The sequence below is a fragment of the Leptonotus elevatus genome, chromosome 2 (assembly GCF_054856555.1).
Source record: "Leptonotus elevatus isolate MCC_2025b chromosome 2, RoL_Lele_1.0, whole genome shotgun sequence".
Classification (NCBI taxonomy): Eukaryota; Metazoa; Chordata; class Actinopteri; order Syngnathiformes; family Syngnathidae; genus Leptonotus; species Leptonotus elevatus.
The window spans coordinates 3,804,043-3,823,313 of record NC_141240.1 but is presented as its reverse complement, the minus strand read 5'-3'; the positions used below and the strand labels follow the sequence as shown (position 1 = coordinate 3,823,313).

The following is a 19,271-nucleotide window of genomic DNA, read 5'->3' as shown; positions in this document are numbered from 1 at the left end:
AAGACATATAAAAAAAATATTTCCATTTAATAATGATCGACCAACTTTCATTTCTAGATAATCAACTTTTTTCTTTTCTTTTTGTGGTTAACAGCACATTATTTTCCTCTAGAAAGTTCGGGAGATTTTAGAGAAATTTGTCCCCATGGATTTTGAAATGACCTTCCGTTAAATATTAGGAAACCTCCCTAGCTACCCCCTCTTAAAACACAACTTTGTTCTTTGGCTATGGAGGTAAATATGGTGCAAAACTAACTTGTAAAAATTTTTTGTACCTGTAGAAAAAAGTCTAAATTTGTATCTGTAAAAGTCGTGATTTGTGCCTGTAAAAAAAAAAAAAAAAGTGGGCCTGTAAAAGTCATGATTTGTACCTGTACAAATTTTTTTGGTATCTGTACAAAAAGTGTAAATTTGTATCTGTCGAAATGACAACTTGTAGTCAAAGAAATCGCCACTAGGAGTCACAAGTGGTTTTTCTGCTGCTGTCCAGTGACGTGAGTTTTGCACCATTTATCTCGCTACAAAAGGTGCAAAACTGATTCGTACTTGTAGAGCGCCGTGAATTGTACTCGTAGAAGAAGAGGGCGGGCTCTGGAGGATTTGGGCGGGCTTAAGCTCAACCTCATTGGTTGAGCGAACGACCGTGGGTTGAACTCAAATGACGCCCATGCACAAGTCCGCAATTCTAAACAGAGTAGCCATACCAGTTTACGCGTCATTTTGGAAGAAGAGGACGTCCCAGGCGTGAACATTTCAACATGGTTCAATATACGAACACCGTGTGGAACAGCTTAAACGTTGGTTGACATGCAGAGCACTCCAAGTGGGCAGAAAGAAAGAAGTTTTAGTATGAAGGTAAGATTTATTGTACGAACATAGCTCGTAATCCCGTGCTAGCTAGCTAGCTCATCTCATGTTGTTGTCACAAAAACTGAACACATTGAAGTCACAATTTTTATTTCAAGATTTGAAGCCTACCAGTGTAAACATACGATCAATAGCTTGTACCTATAGAAAATAAATCATAAACTGCTGCTTCGTGCTTAGATGCGAAAATTACTATAGAGCTACAAAACCCTATCGAATGTTTTACAAGATAACCTAAACCTATAACCAAAAGTGGACAGTACTCAGCTACTTGTATTTGACTAACATTATATTCAAGCATCTGTACTCTTACTATCATAATAAAATGAAAACAAAACGTTTTTACTGCGAGTGGTTCTTTAAGCCGCTACAGGTATTTTAACCTCAACCCTTTATCCTCTGTATTTAATCATTTTATTTTAAATATTACAATTTATTGATAAATGTCAGTATTTTTGCAATGTATGCTTTGCAAACAGTTAAAATAAAAGGCTCTTACACTTTTAAACATACACATTTGCTTTCAACACTGAAGCCAAATAAAAATAATGCAAATGGGAATGTTTATGAACAATGTCTGTGTCTATCAGTAATAACACTATTTCTGATATTAAGATGTGACAAAATCTTCATTTTTTTTCTGGTTAACAAGATAAAGCTAAACATTTAACTGATTACGTATAATGTCAGTGGCTGTGTTTTGATAATGACCCAGCTTGGAAGCTATGATTATTTTTTATTGTATGAATATGCTGACCCAACCATTCTGTTCGCACAGATGCCAGCATGCAGTCAATCAAAGCTACTTCTTGATCCATCTCTAGACGGTGGCACATGGTGTGACATCAAACCTGCTTCAAAGTGGCTGTGAAGTCCAACAAATGAAAATCCTTGATACACTGGTTACTGTTATGAGAGAATTTCACTGCAAACACCTTTGGGAAAGTGAAGAACTTATGCTTTCTAAATGTCTTCCAATTTTGAGTTTAAAATGTTGCAGGAGTACAATTTAATCCATATTGAGAGTTATTTTAAATAGTCAGATCAAATAACATGTATCATTCAATAAACAAGATTGTGCATCATTTGAAATGTTTTATTTGATGTCCAGAAGAGCCGTTTCTGCATCCATCCAAGACGAGAACAGTATTCTTCCCACAAACAGAACAAAAGTTATTGATGGAGCTGTATGAGGAATTCAAGACTCAAAGACCAAAAAAGGCAATACTGCTGCTATCAATAAGACGAGGGAAATATCAGTGGCAAAAAAAAAGCCGACAGACTAAATGTATAAATTATAATTGTTTCATGTTAGATGTGTATTTCACGTTAATAGTGTTATTAATTATTGATTTAATGTAAAGCACTTCGAATTGACCTACATATTCATTATTCACTGTTACATCTCAACAGTAGCCAAAAGCGATCATGGCAACAAGTTTGCAAGTAGCCTATAACAATATATATAAAAAATAAGACTAAATAAGTGTTGAGCTGTAAATATATGTTGCCCATTATTGTAGCCACCAAAAAAAAAGACTGACCACTGCCACAGGTGGGGGAGGGGACCACCGCCTGCTACATTCACATCAACAGAAGATCTGCAAAATAATTTTTCCATAATCCGGCTTGATGGAATACCCCCAGGTGTCATCTCCTGTCTCTTGGCTGCTTGCTGATGGTGTGGGTCATCCTTTTCACTGATGCTTCAGCAGTGTCTGCAGCAGTTGTCTCCACCTTTTGAGCAAGATTTTGAAATTTATGAGATTCTCATTTAATTAAAAATAAATAAACTAACATTTGACCAAGTTACTTTTGTTAAAGTAGCTAGGTGACAGTGACACTGCTCACATCTTAGTGATACAGATAGACTAGCATTTCAAAAGCAGAATAGCCAATATTTAAATAAGAGTAATGTTACATTGGAAAATTTAACTCAAGTAGAAATTAAAAGCGCAGAAAAAATACTTGCACAAATATTTGAGTACTGTGGGTGATGAGTAAACTAAGAGTGTAAGAGCCTTTTTTTTTTTAAAACTTTGCAAAGCATACATTGCAAAATACTGACATTTATCAATAAATTGTAATGTTTAAAATAAAATGATTAAATACAGAGGATAAAGGGTTGAGGTTAAAATACCTGTAGCGGCTTAAAGAACCACTCGCAGTAAAAACGTTTTGTTTTCATTTTATTATGATAGAGTACAGATGCTTAAATATAATGTTAGTCAAATACAAGTAGCTGAGTACTGTCCACTTTTGGTTATAGGTTTAGGTCGTCTTGTAAAACATTCAATAGGGTTCTGTAGCTCTATAGTAATTTTCACATCTAAGCACTAAGCAGCAGTTTATGAGGTATTTTTAGATTATTATTATTGTTTTTTTTTTTTTTTACAGGTAGAAGCTATTGATCGTATGTTTACACTGGTAGGCTTCAAATCTTGAAATAAAAGTCGTGACTTCAATGTGTTCAGTTTTCGTGACAACAACATGAGATGAGCTAGCTAGCTAGCACCGGATTACGAGCTATGTTCGTACAATAAATCTTACCTTCATACTAAAACTTCTTTCTTTCTGCCCACTTGGAGTGCTCTGCATGTCAACCAACGTTTAAGCTGTTCCACACGGTGTTCGTATATTGAACCATGTTGAAATTTTCACGCCTGGGCCATCCTCTTCTTCCAAAATGACACGTAAACTGGTATGGCTACTCTGTTTGTTTAGAATTATGGACTTGTGCATGGGCGTCATTTGAGTTCAACCCACGGTCGTTTCCTCAACCAATGAGGTTGAGCTTTAGCCCGCCCAAATCCTCCAGAGCCCGCCCTCTTCTTCTACGAGTACAAATCACGGCGCTCTACAAGTACGAATCAGTTTTACACCTTTTGTAGTGAGATAAATAGTGCAAAACTCACGTCACTGGACAGCAGCAGAAAAAACACTTGTGACTCCTAGTTGCGACTTCTTTGACTACAAGTTGTCATTTCTACAGGTACAAATCACAATTTTTACAGATACAAATTTACACTTTTTTTACAGATACAAAAAAAAAAATTGTACAGGTACAAATCATGACTTACAGGTACAAATTTGTTTTTACAGATACAAATTTGTATTACACATACAAAAAAATTTTACAGGTAAAAAATTTTTTTTACAGGCCCACATTTTTTTTACAGGTACAAATCACGACTTTTACAGATACAAATTTTGACTATTTTCTACAGGTACAAATTTTTTTTACAAGTTAGTTTTGCACCATATTTACCTCCATATTTGGCATTTGACTTGGCATGAGACTCAATGTTTTATGGTGCCTGACGCCTGTTGTATTTTGTTATTTATTTTATTTACTTACCTACTTGTGTTATTTACTTATTCATTTACCCACTTATAGTTATTAATTAATTTATTTTTGTTTTACCTGTCTTTATTCCATTACTGATTTTTGCTCCATGTACAGCACTTTGTATGAAATTAAGTTCCGAGTTGAGTAACCATTAATTAGCGATCGAACGTGATTTCAGGACGAAGTTGTTTGGTTGACTTTGGTTGTAATAGTTTACGAACGGCAGACGCACATTCCGCAAGACGAGTCAAGCCATCCGTTGCGCCACGAGAGGCAAAACGCTCCCGGGAACAACTTCAAAATAAAAGTGTAATTGGCATTGCGCTTTACATATTACTTGGTATGGGAATGTTTATTTTGAAGTTGGTCTTCTCTCCGAATTGGCGGTGTTTTGCCAGACGTGTCAAATATTCCCCACAATGTACAGTTAATTGTTTACTTTGCTGGATTTGTTATTGCCCTGTTTCAATACAAGGCCAGCCCTACTCTGCCTCTGATTGTCTCTGGCACTGTGCTACTAACAAGGCAACAACATTTTCAGTAGGTATTAAGTAAAGCTCACTGTGCACCAAATAATGAAAAGAGCAATCAACAAATGGACTTTCAACAAATGTGAGTAGTTTTATTCTAATAAATGTAGGCCATCTAAGTAGGAACAGAAAAAAATCCTTCTGATGTGTACTGGCGGATTTGCTGGATGCTGCCCAGTTTGTCCTGAAGCTTCAGAAATACTGTCAAGAATGTTGAGTTTTGGTAGACGTTGTCATCATTGTGCCTTTGGACACATATTTCAAACATTAAATAAGTTGTAGTTGACTACCGGTACCTTTCGCTGCAGACTGTGTCCGTTGGATAAAGATGGTTGCATATGGGGCAGGAAGACATGGACGTTGCAGCTACCTTCATTTATCTTTACAAAATAGGAAACGCAGATGTTGAGATTAAGATGCCAAACAGTATAATATAAATGTTCAATCTCGTTTATTCAAGATAATTTTACATTGTTGGATGTTGTTTTGGGAGACATAGCAGCAGTCTTCTCGGCTGTTGCCAAATTATTCAATCAGCCGTGTATGTGAGTATAAACAAGCAGAAGCGAAGAGGCAAAGTGTGCTGAATAAAACCCAAGACTGCAGTGCGAACCCTTGTCTCCCTGTGGATTATTTTGTCCGACGATCGGACTACATGTTTTTGGCTTTGTGTTCCTCTTCAACAGGACTTGTTTGCTGGAGGGGTTGAGGGGCAGCCATCAATCAACCCACATCGGTGCATAACCTTGCCAACCAGGATCTTCCTTGGTCTGCACCTTGATTGAGTAAGTTCAATTATGACTGACATTGATGTAGGGGCAGGAAGCTGAGCTCAAACAAGATGTTCACTTTTCGGCTGAAACATCACACATTGTCACAACTTCAGCGTGCAAACTTTGTCAGGTACAGTCGCACCTCTCCATTTCTCTGCATTGGAAATTAGCGAGAAGAACTGGTGAGAACTGGCTGCGTCAAAGGCGTGGAGGGCAGCACAGCCAAAGCTTTCCAGGAGAGCAGACGATTAGTAGCAGCCAGGAATTGACAGGGTCCATAATACGGCACAACAGAGTACGTCCATGCATTCGTAAACGAGCTGGAGACGAAGCAGGTTCAAGTTCCGGTTTTTAACTTTTTCCCATTAACATTGTTGGTATACTTTTGTATTAGAATTATTGGTATATGCTGTTTGTGCTTTTGTTTTGTTTCTGGTCTGCCTCTTACCCAAGCTGGTGTTGTTAGTTTCCATTATTAATCAATGGTATGAGCTTTTGATGTCATGTTAGTTAATTAACACATTAACAAACAAAAGGCTGAATTTGAAGCGCCAGCGCCTGATAGCGGCAAGGCTGCCTGGCTGGGGGTGGGGCTGCCCATCAGTGAAGTGCAGCCGTGAAGCATGCAACACATCTATATCCTTTCCGCCACACGAAATGCTCACTAGCTTGCACATAGTGCAAGTCACACCGTCTACGCTTTCCACATTAAAGATGATAATAACTTGGTATCAACTAATAGCTATTTCCTTGTTTAGCCCACTTGACGGCATTCAGCCAAATAGCCAATAGTGTCACTGTAGCAAAGCCAAAGCAAAGCCACACAGCAGCTAAGCAGCTGTGTGGAAAAATGAAGTCTCACTCTGTGCCACCGCGTAACTCCAGATTTAATAAAAAGTTATGAAAATAACCTCATATATGTCATCGCGGGCATGCTGGAGTCTATCCCAGCCATCAATGGCTGGAGGCGGGGTACACCGTGAACTGATCGCCAGCCAATCCCTAGGGCACACATAGACGAACAGCCACTGTTGAATAATTATCTTCCCAAATAATACTATGATTAAACCACTACAGAGATTTGAGCTTGTAAAGTATATCTGTGTTATTCCAAATAGAGTAACGGCATGCTGAAAAGTTGTGCTTGTAAATTAGTGAACATGCGAGCAATGCTTGCTTACTGAAGTTTGATGAGCAAACAGGTATTTCTTTCCCATGATTTAACTGCATACCAAAATAAACTTTAAACCACCAATTACAGAAAAACAATAATTAGACATATGGTTCCATATTGAGTTTGTTTTATTTAAAAATGGTTTAATCCAGTTAATCTTGAAGGAGAATAAAAATTAAAAAATAATTAAGGCACCCTTTCTCATAATAACATTTATTTTATTTTTCCATAAATAATTGAAGAGCATCTGATCTATCTTTGATGGTCTGCAATGAGAGGGCAGCATAACCAAGTCTGGATATTGTTTCTGCTTGAGTTATTAATGTTCTACCGGCAAACAACGGATTTCTAAGAAGTCAAAGGTTAAATCTCTTTTGAGTTTTTTTTCTATAACCGGTGCAAAAATTCAGGGAACTTCTGTTTTATTTTTTATTTTTTTTACCAATGGATATTGTCATGATCTGAGTTTTTGTTTAGATTTGTTATTGGTTTTGTTATGACTTGTTTTCTTGTGATTCATGTCTTGTACTGTTCGTTAGGTCTTTTTGTTTCCATCTGTGTTTGTCAATCCAGTCCCTTGTGTCTTCCAGTCAGCTCCCTCAGCCACTTAAGTCGTGTGTTCAGGTGTTCCTCGTCTCGTTTTCTCCGTTTTTTTCAGTTCTTGTCCGTTTATTTTCCTGGTTTTGTTGTTGCCTGCTGTGGTGAGTCTGTTGCCAGGTTTTTGAAATAACTTTTTTCTTGTTGTACTTGACTTGTTTTTTGTTTGTTTTTTACTTTGTGTATTGCTTTTTAGAATTGTGTAAATGTTGTATTTCAGATTCCAAGTGTGTTGTTACCCCATTGTTTTTTGGAAAATAAATACCATAGGTTTTTTTGATTAGGCTACATTCTGCACTTGTGTCCTGGCTTGCCTGGATTTGGATCCTCAACCCTGCCATACCCTAACAAATATTTTTACGTTATGTTACTGTATGAGTCTTTTGCTGCCATTACCTCACATTGGCTCACATTTAGGCATAGTTCAAAAGCCTTAAATAACACATTTGTTATATTCAGAGCACAGTCTTCAAGAAAAAAGAAAAAGGAAAAACGATTATTGATTAACTGATTATACTGATAACAGAGTGTCTATTATTCATTCCTGGGACTGAGATTCATCTATGGTGTCTTGCAACTTCAAGCTGCTGCCATGAGTCATTTAAATGAACCCTGACTGGTATGCTCGTGTCATGAATCCCACAGTGATGTTGCATGTACGCTTGGCATGTGCATTGAGTAAAAGTATTTTTATGCATTAGTGACTCAGGCCCTAATAATCAGTATGGTTTTCCAGAAGTCTAGCCGGTGTGGTACATGTATACCGTGAGTGACTGTGAAGATGGGTGTGTCTCCTGCTGCCGCTATGTGTAAATGCAATCCAATTCAATCAAATTTTATTTATAAAGCACTTTAAAAACAACACAGTTGACAATTGTGCTGTACACAAGTTGAAGAAAAAGGCACAAAATAGGCAACAATGATAAAAATAATAAAACAGTAAAAAGGCACAAAAACAGTAACAAAGTAACAGAGTCAACTCTCAAGCTGGGTTAAACTTCAGTGAGAATAAAGGAGTTATTAGCAGTGACTTAAAAACAAGTAGTGAAAGGAAGTGAATTGACCTGACCTAAATGAAGCAGCCCACGCAAGACCAAGCCTTTTGCAGGAGCACCAGGAAGACCACTAGGTAGAAGAGCACAATGACAGCCTGCAGAGATAAGAAAGAAGAGGACGAAATGGTGAAAGAAAATGTAAGGGAGAGTGAAAAATATGTTTAGGTAGGAAGAAGAGACGGGGAGAGAAAAAAAATGATGAGGAGGCAGAAGAAGTGAAGATGAGAATGGTGTAGAGCAAGGGTCATCAAATCTGGTCCTTAAGAGCCCCTATCATGCATGTTTTAAATGTTTCCCTGCTCCAACAAACATGATACAAATGATCAGTATTTTTTTTAAAATCAGGCTTCTGCAGAGTTTGCTGATCATTTGAATTAGGTGTGCTGGAGGAGGGAAACATGTAAAACATGCAGGATGGGCGCCCTCAAGGATTGGAGTTTGGGCCGCTGTTGTAGAGCTAGACAAATCAGTTCAATACAGTTCCCATGATGCTTTGTTAACAAGCCCTCAACATCTATCTTTCATGTGCACGTAGGAAGTTGGCGTGGCCACATCAGCGGTAGGATGAGGTGAGCAGCAACGGAGGCCATGATGGCAAAAGCAGGCAGCACTGACCACATTTATTTCAGTAATGTATTTTTAGGACAAATCCATTAACCAATCATTTTATTAATTTAATCAAATTAATATGTTAAATAGGTTATTTTGCTAAAATACAATTTCTCACGTAGGGTTATTCATAATTAGGGATGTTCAATACCACTTTTTTCATGCCAATACCACTAGGAGTACTCAACTCTTGAGTACTCAATAGCTGCTTTTCCACCAACAAGCCCAGGATCTTTGAGTTCTGGGTAAATGGAGTTCTTGGTTGTGAAACTTCCGCAGGGAATTTATAATTTGTGTTTCCACAGCATCTTAGAGTTCTCGGTAATGAATTCAAATGAGTTTGATGACGTATGAGTTTGATGAGCCCAGTCGATGTAAAAACAACACACACCCATGCTGAGCCAGGCTGGAACTTTGAGTAAGCGGGCTGCACTGATCAAGGCTGATTGGTTGGACAATTTTGTGGGGGGTTTGTTCTTACATCGGCTGGGCTCATCAAACTCATACGTCATCAAACTCATTTAAAGTAATTAAATAAAATTAAATAAATACTGGATATATGGGGATTTGTGGCACATATGTCATCTATAGGTAATTTGTAGGCAGTCCTAGCCAGTCCCTCCAGGGTTTCACGGGCATTTTTTTATGATTGTTGCGGGCTCAAATAATAATATATAAAAGAAATCGCCAATGCTCTGAAATATGCAGTGCTTAATGCTATCATGGCCAAAATCGTTGCCATAACTACTACTCCATTTCCTCCTCAAAATCATCAGCTTCCATTTGATCTCTGTGAAAAACTGTTGTACACTTTTAATGACGAGAGTATGGTGATAAATTATCATTTAATCACTTGACTTCGACATCTGTCAGTCACGATGAGTCTCGTTGACATGATGCGAGTTGAAAATAAAGTGGTATAGTGTGCTTGCCATCGTCGCCGTCATGCTTTGCAAACAAACAAACAAAAAAGAAAAACCGCGATAAGAAAAAAGACAAAAAAACATGACATTAAAGCTATTGGAAGAGATGTGATAGGTGTTGTTTGAGTCCAGGCCATGAGGCAAAATCTAGTGTCTCGCTCCCACCGGAGTTGAGCTGTAGCTTGCCGGCAGTTAGCTCCATCGCAGAAGCAACCCTCCAGCCGCGTGTCGCTTCTCCCAGCGGTCAAAAGGCGGCTTCCCCATGTCCCCGCCGCCTACGCAGCCTCAGGGGAAGAATTTGACGGCAAATGCAAAAAACTAATGTCGCATTTGGCTCAGACGCTCTGGGTCATTCTTCAGATACAATAAACAAGGAGACAAGTGTTTTTCTATGGAGGCCAAAATTAAATAAATGAATACACCATTAAACATTTTAATAAATGTGTCATTAATTAATTAAATGTTTCATTTATTAATTAAATATGGAATTAAATAAATCAATGTGTTATTAAATGTGTCATTAATTAATGAAATTACCTATGATTATTTGTATATCTATCTATCTATCTATCTATCTATCTATCTATCTATAAAACCCCTCACCACACAGTTTATACACTCTTGTCATCGAGTCATTTACATTTTCTCACATTTCTCTCTTGTTTAAACATTATCAATGTTCAAAACTTCATAATTTTTTATAAAATAGGCACATTACTGTAAAAAAAAGAAAAAGCATGCAAAATTGCACAAAAAAAATCAGCGAAACAGCAAGACAGTGAAAAGTGAACTATATATATATATATATATATATATATATATATATATATATATATATATATATATATTATAGCGAGGGAACATATAATTTTTTTTGTGAAATATCTCTCTCTCTCTCTCTCTCTCTCTCTCTCTCTCTATATATATATATATATATATATAATTATTTCTCTATTTAATTAATTATTTCATGGTCACTGTGTTGCGGCGTTTCATGAATTTATTTTATCTGTCAAACTCACCCATCAAAGTTTGGTGGGCAGGCCCTAACACCTGATTGGTCACCCTGCTCCAAGTCAAGGCAAAGCCATTTCAGAACAATAAATTGATGCAGAGTGAGTAGCTAATAAACACAATTCGATAGGATGGGTGGCACCTTAATAGGTCGTTACTATTAGACTCAGATTTACGCTCTCATTAGGTGCTTTTTGAGAACTACGCCTCAGAAGCAAATCATTTTCAATGGAAACACCTACAAGTCAAAACTGTACTTTAGCGAAATAGTAGATTATCCCTTTTATTTTTATATTGGTTTTGCACAATAACAAGCCTCGATCACTCTATATCAGCAAAAAAATCCATCACCGGAGCCGCCATGTTTGTATGTTTGTAACCTCTTCAGGCTGAAGCAGTCGATTAGACAAGATTTGAGTGAATCAGCCCCGCCCACTAAATTTGACGGCGAGTTTGACAGCTAAAATAAATTAATGAAACGCTGCAACACAGGAATGTGTGTGTTTTTTTTAACTTTCAGGCCGTCATTGTTAACGTGTTACGTCACTATTAGACGTAGAGTTGCCATACAGCTGTACAACTGTCGTAAAACCATCAGAGCCATGTTGTACATATTAAATAATTACAAAAAGCTTAAAAATACGAAAACGAAAGACATTTTTGTGAACAGACAATGCCATTTTAGTTAGTTATCGTTTTTCAAAAAACATGCTCGTTTTTATTTTATTTCGTTAACGGAAATGGTTTTCTAATTTTAGTTTTCGTTATTTCGTTCGTTTTCGTTTACATTAATAATCTTGGTGACCACAGGTGAGGGTAGGACCGTACAGTTGATTGACCAGTAAATCGGCAGCTTAGCCTTTCGGCTCAACTCCCTTTTCATCACGGTTTATTCCCTTTACATGACAATTGTTCATTTTAAAAATTGCATGTCAAAAAACAGAGGTGGGCACTTCCGTCAATCGTCAATTCCCGTCAGTGACAATGCCCACCTTCAGTGGCGTGCTTCAGCACTTTCAGCGAATGCTTGATAATGCAAAGCCTCACAAAAATACACGGAATGACAATGACCGTGTGTACTCACCTTGATTGACGGAAGTAATCCTGCTTCACTCGGTGCTCAGTCTGTGTATTCTTTCAAGGCTTCGCATCCTTGTACACTAACCGAAAGGTGGACACTGGCGTGCACAGGTAGACCTCTAGTGGTGCTCACACCCTTGCCCCTCTGCCCTCTCTAAAAAAAAAGTGCTCTTTGAAAAGTTCGTTTTTTGTATGTTTTTTTTTTTGTTTTTTAAATAAACACTTTCATGAGGACAAGTCAATGTTGACACAATCTTTTAGAAAAGCTGCATGATTAATCGCGTGTGAAAAAATATAAGTCCCCTGCGCGCGAGTGCACCTGACCTAACTCTCTCGCTAATTACCCACGGTTGCGGTGTGGGACAGACACACACCATCTCCTCCTTCCCCTACCCCAGCCAGGTAACTGTTATGAATCCAGTGAAATTGTATTGTTTGTTTGCCCTCTATTCCCTACCTATAATCATTTTGTTGTGAAGTAGCATGTCTCATACAGCACAAACAACTGAGCATAAATTCGCCAATATTAGCCACCTAGTTTAAAATGCTAATTCAATAATAGATAACGTGATAACCACCACATAGTAAGACTAATGACGGTGAAAGGAAGCTTTCTGTGATCCGTGCATTGAAAAGCATTGGACTTTGGATCATTGTAATTTGATTTGTGGGGGTTATTTTGACTTCAAAATGTGATGAACTGTTGTTTGTTTCTGGTTTGTATTATGCTAGTAGTCACAGGCAAAAACAATAAAATACATCACTGGTGATCGAAGCATTTGCATTGAGTTGCATTGTGGAAATGCCCAGATGTTTGGAATTGTCAATTGCCTGTGAAAAATACCCTTTTGCCTTCATGTAATGACAACAGTCAGTCTTATTCATTCTCATGCCATTGGTCTGTTTGGTTACAATTGGTCTATTTATTTAGTAATTGTAGCAAAATGCCTAGAAAGGAGAGGCTGAAAAGGGGAAAACAGCCAGCAGTCAAGGGAAGCATCTCTTTGCTCTCTTGGATGAAATCAAAGACGCATGAAGATGAAAGGTCAGACTCAGAGTCAAGGCCAGAGAGAGTCATGTTAACTAGAGTTTAGCACCTTTTAAAGATCCAATTTTAATATTGATTTGCTCCTTAAGGTTAATTGTATTGAAAAATCGTATTCTTTTTTTTTAAGTAGTTTGTACTAAATCAGCAGGCATGAAGCTATTATTAGCTATCATTTGGTACAAACTATAACTGTAAGTTACTTCTATGCTACAAGTTTTGCAGTCATGTTGCCCTAATAGGCAACATGACTGCAAAACTAGCTGTGGGGTATTATTTATTATTATTATGTGTATGTAATGTTTATTTAAAAACTTCTATAGACATTTCCGAACATCCGGGCATTTCTGATATGTCCCCAATGCAAACACAATGCAAATGCTTCCTTTATACAGTGGGAAAAAAACAGCAGATTGTAATGCTTTTTCCTGTGACTATCAAACAAACGACATCACATTTTGAAAAAATCATCCTCACAAATCAAATGACAACAATCTAAAGTTCAACGCATTTCAATGAGCAGATAGATTTCGTTCACCAAATTGACGGCCATCTTGACTTGAGACGTAATCTCGGAATTGTCAGTAAGGTATATTCCTTGTGCACAAAAGTGACAACCCCACTCCCACCCCACCACCCAACCCACGGAGCACTTGCCCCATAAAATCTCTGTGCACGCCACTGAAGGTGGGCATTGTCATTGACGGGAATTGACGATTGACGGAAGTGCCCAGCTCTGCCAAAAACCCATTCAAGTCCATTCACAACTGTGCATCCTTGCGTCTGTCCATCTGTCCATCCAGCCATCCATCTTTTTCTGCTTATCTATGGTTTAGTCATGGGTCTGTTAGTGTAACCCCCTATTATTGTTTATTTATTTTTTTACTTTAACTTTATTAGAATTTTTGATCGCAAAAAAGAAACCCCAATTTCACACCAAAGTTGTCAATTTAGCTACAACAGAAGCAAAGATATGGGTCTCTCAAGTACAGTCGGCTGCTGCTTGCTAAAAATCGGCTAAATATACATTTATTCCTATGACTATAAGGTACTTCCATGCCAAAGCAGACCTATGTATCATGAATTGAAGCTACAAGTTGCTAAACCTCTCGACTACATACCAACCAAACTGAATAGGTTATACTTGCAGGTATAATGTTAGTAGCAACACACCAATAGCACACTCTATAAGTATTAATATAAACCTAACATTGTATCTTAATGAGCATTTGAGAGGGTTAGGGCTATTCTTAACCCTTACCCAGAACAGAAGCATAGTAAGAATATGCAAGGAGTACATACCTGTTGTGTGTCTATCTGAGGCTCCTGAGAAATAGAAAGTTCCTTTGCCTCTTCTTCCATCTCCTCTTTTATCGGGAGCTGTTCCTCCTCACAGTCCATTTCCTGGATGGAGCCTTCTGAAAGTGCTAAGGGTGGTTCTGAGTGCCAAAGGTGCACTTCTGTTGGCACATCTTCAGTTTCTGAAGGTTCTGTTTCTGTATTTTTTGTTGGTTCTGCAGAATCTTCAGCTAGAAAAGAGAGAAAAACAACTTGTGCTGGATGGAGCAGATGTTTTTTTGGGATATCAAGAGTGTTCTTGTGCCACCATGGACTCATCATGTTACCCTTGACCCTGCTTTTACAAAAACAAACAAACAGACGAGTTCTTGAATTGTGACATACGTCTGATGAAGTCAATGGCAGCGACGGCTCGCTCCTGCTTGTGAAAGTTACACTTGTATTGTCTCATCTTGTTGTCACTTGGTCTGACTGCCTCAGGCAGACTAAAGTTGGCAGCACCTTTGACCCTAGAGAGCAATTATAGGGAAGGGAGGGCAGGACTTAGTTGGGAGTGTTGCCAGTCAGGAAAATCAGACATCAATCAGTTTGACTACTCACTTTGTGATCAACTCTTTGGAATTCTGTGATGGGGGAAAGAAACAGAGCTGGTTAACTCATTTTTATACTTGTAATACTGCTGAGAGCTGAAACTGTTCAAATGGGATAGTTTGACAGGACAGGAACATATTATTTCCCTTGTTATGAAATATAGAAGCAGTGTTCCAGAAAAGTTTGTATCTTTAATGGTTTTGTTAATTGTCTTTTAATGAATAAATACTATATAATAGGGATGTAACAACAACGGCAATATTGTGATATTGTAATATTAAAACTCACGCAATATTATTGTCGTCATGTCACAATATTAAAAGCAGCACATCTGTTAAAAAAAAGTCAGGTTGATTTCCATTTGTGCAGTTCTAGCAGTTCTGGCTAGTTTTTTAGTGCAGTTTAATTTTCACAAAGCATGTTTTGGCCCTCCTACGTTTAAAATTGACGCTAATGGGAAACGTAATATGCTTGTGAAGCAAGTCAATATGTGGAGGAACTCAATGTGTGTGTGCATTAGCAAGTGTCTCAATATTAAGTGTTCTTAGAGGTTGTAGGCAGCGGTGTAGTGGTCCCTGGAGAAGTGGGTACTCTCTAAATTTTACTTACCTTTTTTTCACTTCTAGAAAAACGCCCTGTTTTAAAAACGGTGACATATGAGGGAAAAGCCATCATTTGTAATTACGCACAATAATAAAATGATCATGAATGAATTAGGAGAAATTTGTAATGTAAAATGTATTTATTGTGAGGTAAACATGAATAATATGTTATCTACTATCAAATTAAACTACATCATATAAGTTAGCTAGGGCTATATTACTTTAAGTTATTGTATAAATGGTAAATGGACTGCTTTTTAGATAGCACTTCAACTACACCATATGGTGCCCAAAGCACTTTACAATTTAAGCCTCACATTCACCCATTCACACACACACACACACCAGTAGTCGGCAGATACCATGCAAGGCGTTGCCAGGTCCACTGGGAACAAATTGGGGTTCAGAGTTTTGCTCAAGAACACTTCGACATGGTCACCAGGGGCGAGGATCAAATACACAACCTTACGGATGGGAGACAACCACTCATTCACTGCGCCATGCCGCCCCTATACAGTATACAGTATACAATAACTTGGTTAACGTTACTTAGACCTAAAAATAAGGCGTGGGGGGCCTTTATAGACACTGAGATCATCTCTGGTCCTGGCATTTATTACAGTTTCATTCATCTAACATTGCAGTCTGGCATAACAGTCTTTGCAAACTGGGTTAATGAAACAATTACTCAAACAATTACGGGGGTTCTCTTCATCAGTGGTTCTTCGTACGTGTACCCCTGTGGGTATGTGAAAACACTTCAGGGGTCACATGGGATTTTAAAATATATTTGAAAAAGTAGCAAACATGCTAGAAACCATCTTGTTTTTTTCAGTTTCTGCTTTATTTAAAGTTAACTGAATTATTTTCATAAAAGAAAGAAAACTGAGGCACTCAAGCTTGCCCTGACTAAGGCCTACCTAGACCGAAACGCGTTGACAATTTTTAATCAACTGGCCATGTGGCAATAAAGGCCTTTTACTTGGAACAGCTTTAAGTGCCTCAGTTTTCTCTCTTTTTTGATAATGCTTTTGCGGATCCCTCCACTGAAGAGCACCAAAGAGAAATGGTTTGGATAAATCCAAAATATCCTAGCAGCGCTCCTGCATGCTCTGATTGTTTTAACTGAATTATTTGTTTTGAAAACTGTTAGATTATTAACATTGTTTTTCTCTTTCAATTTATATTTTAACCGTTTTGATTTTAGTTAGAGCTGTGTAATAATAAGACAACAGTTAATTCATATGTTAGTCAATCTATAGTCCTTTGTTCTCTTCTCTGGGAAAGAAATGTCTAGTAAGGTTTCTGAGTTATCTAAATGAGGGATGTTTGGAAGTGCACGCAGAGGTCTGTCCATAAATTTCCTGGTGCAGGAGGTGCCGGGGACCAATTGTTTACCCACATCTGGAGTGAACTAAGATAGGAACTGGTGTAGGATTATCAGTTTGTGTATTTCACTCTGCTGACAGGACAGGATGAAAGGGGGAGAGCATTTTTTGTAAACACTGCTTTTGTATAAGTGGGGAAGAGCGGAGAGAGACACACACACTTTGAGATCACTTCTGATTGAGCAAGGATCCAAAGTGGCTTTAGAAATTTCTAAATAATAAAGCTTGCAAGAAACTTCTTCATGAGATCTCAACTTTGAGTTTTATTTGAACACGCAGGAAATCAAAGATTTGATTTCTAACAAAACCAAACAGTACTATGAGCTCAAATGAGGAGTTGTTATGTTGATAATAATCGCAACATTATTTATTTACCATTAAGACAATTACTGCTTTTGTTTCTGACCGATACATAGTGGAACTGTGGCCAAAGTTAAAACCAGTTCCTAAATTAAAACCAGACACATGATGACACATCACTGTGTTTAGTTTAGTTTAGTTTAGTTTTGTTTTGTTTTGTTTTAGCGGTACTAGGCTGAAAAAAGATTTTGTAGGGGGTACATTAATGAAAAAAGGTTGAGAACCACTGCCCTACATGATCCTAATCTAGCTAGTTTAAGGCTAAGCTGCTAACTTTTACATTTCATAGCATTAGCCTAGCCAAAACGCACAGTTTAACTACAATGTATTGGCGACAAAATCCTCCTCTGTACAGGAGTCAGGATAGGCAAGGTAGGCACTGCCTACCACAGGCTGAAATGAAAGTTGAAACCGTTTGGCTTTTTCTATTAATTTTAATTATTTCTTTCATTTCAGAAAGTCTACACTACCTGTAGATTTAAAAGTGACAACATTTGGTGATTTTCATACCTCAATTAAAAATGACTGATTACTTCGTCTGGCTGCAGGCAAAAATGCTGCAAAAATTATCCACCATTACTGTGCTTTCCCCAGCCCTGTCCGCGTAGCGATGTGTGTTCGCGCATGCGTAGTCAGTTTCCCAGTAGAAAAGTCCTTTACGCAAATAGGCAATTCGCTACGCAGCCTTTTTACGTCGCTGTATTATTTTTATGCGAACGTACATTCGCACAGGGCATTCATGAATTCAAAACACACTTAGTGCGCAGAGAAGCAGTAAGATGACGCTACTCTGGAGAATATAAAACTATTTTTACGCCTTTCTTTTGAGGGAAAAACATCAGCTTTTGAAGGATTTCAGGTATTCAGAGTTTGTTTATTTTTCCAGTTAACAAGTATAGTTTTTTTAGCGATAGTAGGGGCTACGAGTGTAGATTGAAATTGTTCATGTGGTAAGTCAGTTGTTGTTAGGTCACCTAGCAACCACAAGCTTGGAGATAAAGGTATCCTACAGTCCAAGATAGCGGAAAGTTTTTCTAAGACTTTAGTCCAGAAATACATAACCGGAGTGCATAACCATAAAGCATGAAAATAAGTGTCTGCAGTGTTTTGTGAACACTGGAGACAAATGTCGGAGTCTGAGAGTCCCATTTTCTTCATCATATATTGAGTAATATATGTTCTATTAATAATTAACTTATGTATTTTTGAGAGGTTTTTTGTTGTTGTCGGAGAAAGCTTTGTAATATCTTTAGCTAAAACAGGCGGTTGGAGCGTACCCCAAAGTGTTGGAATTTGTTTCTTTATTATATTTTTAACTTGCAGATCATGTAAAAAAAATTCATTTTTTATTTTGTATTTTTGGAGCAAGGATGTATATGATATAAACATATTATCTGAGAAAAGATGGTGGAGATGTGTAATTCCGCTCCCACACACCTAAATAAAATGATTGGTTGTTAAATTGAAAGTCGGGGATATGCCATATGGGAGAAAGCCCGCAGGGCTCCAATTGGGCTTTTGTAATATCTAGTGCCTTCCACCAGGGTGGCGGAATCGTTGGGTTTTTAAAACAATTGTGTCACTTAATCGATGTTGTAATAAAGAGTAAATCTAAAAGTCTGAGGTTATTACAATCCTTCTGTTCTAGTTCCAGCCAACAGTTAGTATCTCTGTTGGGTTGTGCCCATAGAATGATATATTGTAGCTGGTTATCTATATAAAATTTGGTGCCTCTAGACCTCCTTTGGATGTTTTGGTTTTATTTTATTTTATATTTTGTATTCAATTAGAAAAGCATTGCGCTGGTTAGGGGGTACTTGGCTGAAAAAAATATTTCACAGGGGGTACGTCACTGATAAAAGGTTGAGAACCACCGTGCTTGATGAAGCTTCTGACCTGAAGAGGTTGCCTATAGCAATGGTAGTTATAAAAAAACGGCCAGCGATGTATATGACTCGAGAGGTTGCCTGCAGTTTTCTCTGTTGCCACCAGGAGCACCACATCTGTTTGAATTA

At 37.7% G+C, this 19,271-nt stretch overlaps 1 protein-coding gene and 3 long non-coding RNA genes across 6 annotated transcripts in view; 2 read left to right on the top strand and 2 right to left on the bottom strand.

The window, feature by feature from the left end:
• The first annotated feature begins 592 nt into the window (after positions 1–592).
• Positions 593–1,952, top strand: LOC147178188 (uncharacterized). The gene is made up of 2 exons (XR_015094121.1): positions 593–855; positions 1,646–1,952. It is a non-coding gene; the product is annotated as an uncharacterized LOC147178188 (long non-coding RNA).
• Positions 1,950–3,617, bottom strand: LOC147178187 (uncharacterized). The gene is made up of 2 exons (XR_015094120.1): positions 3,418–3,617; positions 1,950–2,604 (listed from the first exon to the last, which is right to left on the bottom strand). It is a non-coding gene; the product is annotated as an uncharacterized LOC147178187 (long non-coding RNA).
• Positions 3,618–4,697: 1,080 nt separating this feature from the next.
• LOC147178186 (uncharacterized) lies at positions 4,698–7,669 on the top strand. The gene is made up of 3 exons (XR_015094081.1): positions 4,698–4,828; positions 5,433–5,531; positions 5,650–7,669. It is a non-coding gene; the product is annotated as an uncharacterized LOC147178186 (long non-coding RNA).
• The window catches only part of LOC147178185 (tripartite motif-containing protein 54-like), a 31,775-nt gene continuing 17,818 nt past the window's right edge, over positions 5,315–19,271 (bottom strand). For 2 of the 3 annotated variants that reach the window (XM_086068755.1, XM_086068753.1), the window contains exons 8-11: positions 14,916–14,938; positions 14,700–14,824; positions 14,319–14,545; positions 8,110–8,440 (exon numbers count right to left, since the gene is read on the bottom strand). In XM_086068755.1, coding sequence (XP_085924881.1) covers positions 8,360–8,440; positions 14,319–14,545; positions 14,700–14,824; positions 14,916–14,938 — 456 coding nt within the window. In that variant the 3' untranslated portion in view covers positions 8,110–8,359. Of the gene's footprint in view, positions 5,674–8,109; positions 8,441–14,318; positions 14,546–14,699; positions 14,825–14,915; positions 14,939–19,271 lie in introns of those variants that run through there. The other variant, XM_086068754.1, reaches the window with a different exon arrangement.